General features: G+C 42.5%; 1 protein-coding gene across 1 annotated transcript; it reads left to right on the forward strand.

Moving 5' to 3' along the window:
• The first annotated feature begins 4,943 nt into the window (after positions 1-4,943).
• Positions 4,944-5,918, forward strand: LOC137544684 (olfactory receptor 2AP1-like). Its single transcript, XM_068265779.1, has one exon. It carries the CDS (start codon positions 4,944-4,946, stop codon positions 5,916-5,918), a length of 975 nt encoding a protein of 324 aa, XP_068121880.1.
• The last annotated feature ends 1,137 nt before the right edge of the window (positions 5,919-7,055 follow it).

The raw sequence follows: 7,055 nt of genomic DNA on the forward strand, positions 1-7,055 counted from the left end.
TATGCCACATTTTGTGATAGCAATGCTTTAAAGTGTACCAGAGACCAAAATAAAAATTTTATATATACCTGGGGCTTACTCCAGCCCCATGCGCACAGATCGCTCCCATGACGCCGTCCTCTGCAGCCTGCAGCTCCAGTATTGGGTCCCGTTAGTTCTGCCAGTTTGCGCAAGAGGAAGCACGCTCTCTAAGTATCTCTCCGGCGGCCGGCAGGGACGGATCTAGATTAAGTTGCCCCAAGTTGCGCCCGGGGCAAGGTCAGGTTTTGGCGCCTAAACTGCTATTCCCCATCCAAATTTTGCCGCCTTTTTAAGAATTACACAAACTGCGCCTGGGGCAAGAGACCCGCTTGCCCCCCCCTAGATCCGTCCCTGGCGGCCGGAACACTTTTCAGTCAGGTCATTGACATGTCTGTTTGTCTGCACTATAGACTGCAATCTTCTGAGACAGATTCAGACTATGCCTTCTTCCCTGCAGACTGAACAGAGTAGGTTGCAATTACATCACCTGCAGCCACCACACCCACAGGGACAGAAAACTGACCTGTAGTCCCTCTGCTTCTGGTCATGTGATTAAAATTTTAACATGAGAGGTTTAGGTGCAGATGACTCATTCAAAAAATGTAATACTTTAGTCACCCCCAGTTGTCCATACACTGCACATGTGTGGTCCAGCTGCATGAGCACCCCTATCTCTCTCCCATCGCTGGTATGGTTCTGCACCTTCGCAGTAAATGCTCCTGGGCAACTGGAGCGTGATTGGGGAGGGGTGCAGAAGTGCAGTAAGTCAGCGGAGGATCGAGGTGGCCCCGGAAGGATGGCGATGGAGCCTGAAGGGGGTAGAGGAAGCCCCAGGCGTGTATAAATGATTTTTTTCTAAAGCGTTTTTATACTCTGACAAAATATTCAATAAAAATGTGTTATCCTACTTTTTATAATGCATACAATTATCATATTTGCTTCTGTGCACAAGTATTATTACTCATTTAGAAATTATAAGTTCCCAAAGTTCAGTTTATTTACTTTAAAAGCTGCTGGTGCATTTTATTCATAACTGTTGTATTTCTATTGTAAATGCAGCAATGATTTCTGAGCAGTGTTTCAGTTCAGGGCTGGTTAGGAGAAGTTTCTGCACAGTCAGAGAATGTTTACTTAATTGTATCAAGTGAAGAATGTAAACACAAGATAAGCTTATCACCAGTTCCCATGCGGCAGGAGAAAAAGGTCAGTCCTATGATTTAACCCTTTGAATGCTGTTTTACTAAAAAAAAAAAAAAAATGTGTAAATGTGTTCGTATATTATTTGCTGTAAATAATCTTTTAGAGCGAAGAAGAAATGCTGGGTTTCATTCCACTTTAATCTAAGGTTTCCTTTGAGTACTCTGCTAAGTTATTCAATGACAGTTTAGATGTGTGCCCAGAGATGGCCTTTAAGGTATTTGTTTTAGCTTTTAAACAGCCTCAGGTCATATTATGGCATTCTGCATCATCACATTAGCATCATTACCCCAGAGATATTCCCAACAGACCATCTCACTGTATAAAAGCAGCAGAGGATTTAAGGTAGAAATCATTATCCGAAGCCGTGCAACAAGAACCACACAAAGCAGGGTAACGGAGCTCTCTAACACCTCTCAATATGATTTTCTTTCTATAGGATGGATTCAGATATAAAGCACAGCTGAAGTGAGAGGGGATATGGCGGCTGACATGTTTATTTCCTTCTAAATAATGCACATTGCCTGGCTGACCTGCTGATCCTCTTTCTCTAAATACTTTTAGCCATAGACTCTAGTCTAGATAAACAAAATTTGCTTTAACCACTTCACAACTGAGGGATTTTACCCCTGAAACATCAGAGCAATTTTCATCTTTCAGCGTTCCTTCCATTCATTCGTCTATAACTTTATCATTACTTATCACAATGAAATGAACTATATCTTGTTTTTTTACAATAAATCTGCAGTCTGCCTACTTCCTGCTTTCATGGAAGCAGACATAGGGCTTGATTCACAAAAGAGTGCTAACTGTTAGCACGGCCGTTTTTGCGCGAATTTTCGCATTGCGCGCCATCGCGAATTTTCGCGTGAAATGATAACGTTTTCGTGCGCAAACGTGAATTTTCCCACAAAATCGATATTGTTTTTGCGTGAAAATTTGCGTTTGCGCGCAAAAACGGTATCGTTTTGCGCAAAAATTCAGGATCGCACGCAATGCGAAAATTGGCGCGAAAACGGCCATGCTAACAGTTAGCACTCTTTTGTGAATCAAGCCCATAGAGTTAACATCCTGTGTTTACAAATTAGCTACTCTGCCATGGCAGTCAGCTGACCCAGTTGCAAGATCAAATTACACTGGTGATTAGCAATAGATGAGGGGGAATTCGACAGGCTTAATCTCTAAATACATACAGGGTGGATATCTCTATGTTTTTGATATATAAATCGTCACAACTTTGGTGATAAAACTTGGCAAAATTCAGATGCACTGACTCCACCTCCAGAGATCCCTCAAGGTTGCTGCCACACTGATGTGTACACACTCAGTGCATAAACATTGAATAGAAATACTCTCAGTGGGTATAATCAAATGTCCAATTTATTTCAAATAAAAGATAGCCAATGCTGAATGGGGTGGGGGTGTCGGTGGGAAGGATTGTGTATAACTCACCCAATCGCACTCTCCGGCGGCAATCTCCATGTCATGTGACACGCTTTGAGTCCTATGAGAGAAAAGCGCTATAGAAATGTTATTGTTGTATTGCTCTTGTTAACCCCTTCGGGACCAGCTTCCTACCCCCCCCCCCCCCCCCTAAGGATCAGGCATTTTACATGCGGGGGAGGGGGGCACGTTTTAGGGGGTCAGGCAGTCGGATCCCTGCTGGGGTTTGCTGGGCTGTGTGTCCCCCCTGCCTACAGATGTCCCGCCTTTCCCCAGCAGCCTTTACTCACCTCCCAGGCTCCAGCAATGAGCAGCTGTAGACACCTCCGTTCTCACTGGCTTCCCCGTTCGTACTGACGCTAAGTTCCGGGTCGCGGCTGACGTCATCAAGCTGGGACTCGGCACTTAGCGTCAATACAACAGGGATGCCGGCCAGAGCGGAGGGGAGCGCCGATTGTCAGGGGAATGGCAGGAGGGTGAGTGGATCCTCTTCTTCCCCCCCCCCCCCCTCTGCAGCTCTGTAAGGGATCACTATGATCCGCTAGTTATATGACAGCTTAATCTCCCCTCTCCGGTGCGCACCATCGCGTTGGGATGGTTCGTTATCGTGGACGTTGAATCTACGTCCAGTCAGAGAGGCAGCACCACCTGCTGGACGTAGATTCAAACAACGTCGGTCCCCAAAAGGTTAATGACAGCCGTCAATGCCGTGGAGATTGCCGCTGAGTGTGATTGGGTGAGTTACTTTTCTTGTACTTGCTCTGCACATATTTTCCTAAGGGTGGGCGGGAGGATGAAGGGAAGAGCAGCAGAACCCAGACAGGCCAGCTTCATAACGGCTGCAGGCTGTAGTTTGCCCATTACTGCCCTAGCCCTTAAAGCATTAATTCCTCCTCCTAGCTTGTCTATTAATAGCAGAGGTAAACAGTGAGTGAACTATGGCATTACTCACACAATGATCAAACTTGATGTAACTATCCCAAAGAAATTCCCTTTGAAAAAGTTAATCACGTGACCCAGAGATTCCTCCAGCAAGCATGGAGCTGATTCATGTAAGCAACTAGCAAGCCACTCCTACTCTCCCTGCTGATGAAATATGAACTCTCTTCAGCCAGCACTGCAGTGCAGGGGTGGGAATTTTTTTTTTTAATACACAAATCTTTATTTAACAAAAGCAAAATTAATACAGCCAACTATAATTTCAAAAGACGTGGTTCACACACTTCACATTCCTATAATTGTAGTGTAACATTTCAAGTAGAAAGTTTGACTGACGTCTTACTAGATCACTGAAATGCTTGTTTCAGGTGTGTAATCCAGACACTACTGATTCCAGAAAGATCAGAAGCATGTCAGGTAACAGGTATTGTTTAAAAGAAAATAAATATGGCAGCTTCCATATGCTTCTCACTTCAGGTTCTCTTTAAAGTGAACCCAAGGTAAATATAAACTAATGAGATAAGCAATTGTATTTATCCTCATACTTCAAAAACTGACTTTTTTTTTAGATATTCCATGACATCATTTTATATTTCAACATTTACAAAGTAGATTGATTATTTTATTGTCTTTGCTCAATGACAGTCTGTTAAGTGTCCCAGAATTAAATACATGGGGCTTGATTCACAAAGCGGTGCTAACCTACTTAGCACGTCTAAAGTCTTTAGACGCGCTAACCAGGTTAGCACTGGTTTTCTCAATCAGATGGGGCGCTAAGTACCGCGTGCAAAGTTTTGCGCGCACAAAGTCCCATAGGCTTTAAAGGGCACTTTGCGCGGAGCGGTGCAGTGCGCGCGTAAAGTTTTACGCGCATAAAGCTCGTTTAGACGTGCTAAGGGGGTTTTCACAGGCGTGCTAACAGTTAGCACCGCTTTGTGAATCAAGCCCATTAACTATTGACCTTTTTTTTATTTCTCCCCTGCCCTCAGAAGTTTTTTTCTGCCAGAAAAACTTTTATGGCTGTAGTTTGCTAATCAGTGAGGTTTACTATATTCTCTGATAATGTACTGACAAGACAAAAGCTGCCACTTCCATGGCTGAAAATGAACTCTTTCAGGCATAAAAATAAAAATATCAAAACAGCCTGGTTATTAATATGTTTTGCACTGTACATACATGTTTATATCATCATGGCACATGTCACCTCAGGTACACTTTAAGGGCATGTATCCATTGGCAAGGGAGAAAAAATGCTTGTCTTCCACTTGCAAATAATATGCCAAAAAGTCTTTATGGCAACTACTGTATTCTTTTACTCTTTTTTTTCTTCAGGATTTCCACACATGGCCAACCAGTCAGATAAATTTGAGGTAATACTTGTTGGATTTCCTGGCCTCTCCCAAAGTCTACACCATTTGGTTTCTGCCATGATGTTCCTCGTCTATATCACTTCCCTTGTGGCCAATGGCAGCGTCATCATTTTGGTCACTCTCAATGCACAACTGCACCAGCCCATGTACCTAATCATAGCCAGCCTTGCTACCTCCGACGTTGCGTTTGACACGGCGACTCTGCCAAAACTGATAGCCCATTATTGGTTTGGATTATCGACCATGTCCTTCCACGTCTGTATCTTCCAGATGTTTTGGGTCCATTATCTTGGTAGTGTTGACTCCTTCCTCCTTCTACTGATGGCTGTAGATCGTTACGTTGCTATTTCTCTACCCTTGAGATACTCCACAACCATCACCAACTCTAGAGTGACCATTGCTTGCGGGGTCTGCTGGACCATTTTAGCTCCTCCTGCAGTGATATTTCTGGCTACCGAGACGTCACAAAGTCTCCTCTGTGATCGCAACAAGATAAACAGTTTGTTTTGTGTTCATGCTGCTGTTGTAGCTCTGGCATGCAGTGACACAACCTTCATAAAACAACTTGGACTTATAAGTTCTATGACTGTGTTAATCGTACCGCTAGCGTTCATTCTGTTCTCTTACATCATCATAGTTGCCACCATCGCCATGTCTTCTCAAGCTAAAAACTGGAAGAAGGTGTTTTACACCTGTAGCACCCACATCCTTCTGGTTTCTCTGTACTACGGTCCGCGGATTTTTGTCTACATAGTGAATAGCCTCCCATTAACGATAGTAATCAAGGCTGATGTCGGTGCGGTGCTCCTCTTCCTCTACTCTGTCGTCCCCCATTTGGCAAATCCTATTGTTTATTTTCTTCGAACAAAAGAAATCCAACAAACACTGATAAATGTCCTCAAGAAACTAATATTAAACCTTTCCAATCCTATGTCGGACTATGAGTGAAAATGGCATTTTCCTCTGTAGGACCCAGAAAAGCGGGCTGCCGCTATATGGTACTGTTGCCAGATATAATGGCCGTAGGGTGATGCTGAAATAACAAATGATCATCTACAACAATGAAAACGGAGAAATATTTACAGCCGTAATAAGCATAGTAAAACACTAGTAAATATTGCCAATATTTTACTACAACTAAACCCCAGTGGGGCTAGTCATTTCCAATTTCGAATTTGAGTGGCTTCGATTACGACTTCATAAGATGTCGATTCTTCCGTAATCGAAATTATAAATGGAATTGCATTCCCAATTTGAATTCAATTACGCGTCAAAAATATGATCGAAATTACAACTGCATTTAATGATTGCACACTCTTTCTTTTAATACAATCTATAAATAAAAAAAATACATATATGTTAAAAAAAAATATAAAAATATATGTATGACTGTCTATAATATATATTATATATCCATAATTTATAATAAGCCGTCAATATATACCAGTAGTGAAAGTTTACTTTTTAGGCTGTTTGTGGGTGCTGTTGTGCTTAATATTGTGATATATATTAGATAAATGTATATATAATATAAATAAAAATGATGGCTGCAACACCCAAAAAAGTTAAAAAAGGGAGGCTCTTGGTCCTGCAATGTAATTGCGCTCAAGCTTACCGACTGTGCCAAAGCGTGCGCCATGCAGTGAGTCCTACTCTACCCTCCTGCTCTTTCTCCTCCTCCTCCTCCACCTCCTTCTTCTTGTTCTGTGGGGCTGCCATGTAACATTGGCATTAGCAGCTGCAGGAATTGGTTGAAGCAGAGTAGGGTCAGTTTGTGGAACCAGGTGGTGGTACCAAACCAAGGAGTCCTTTTTCTCCTCCTTACTATTATTTTTCCTCTTTGTCTGCTTCATCTTTTTCTACTTCTCCTTCTCCTCTGTGGTATGTTGGCATAAGCTTACATGTTTGTTGAACACTTCTTTATCTTCTTCCTGTTCATATTCTTCTTCCTCTTCTTGTAAATCTTTTTCTACTTTGTCTTCTTCTTATTTATTTAAGTATTTATATAGCACCGACATATTATGCAGCACTGTACAGAGTATATTGTCTTGTCACTAACTGTCCCTCAGAGGGGCTCACAATCTA

The sequence above is a fragment of the Hyperolius riggenbachi genome, chromosome 2 (genome assembly GCF_040937935.1).
Source record: "Hyperolius riggenbachi isolate aHypRig1 chromosome 2, aHypRig1.pri, whole genome shotgun sequence".
NCBI lineage: Eukaryota > Metazoa > Chordata > Amphibia > Anura > Hyperoliidae > Hyperolius > Hyperolius riggenbachi.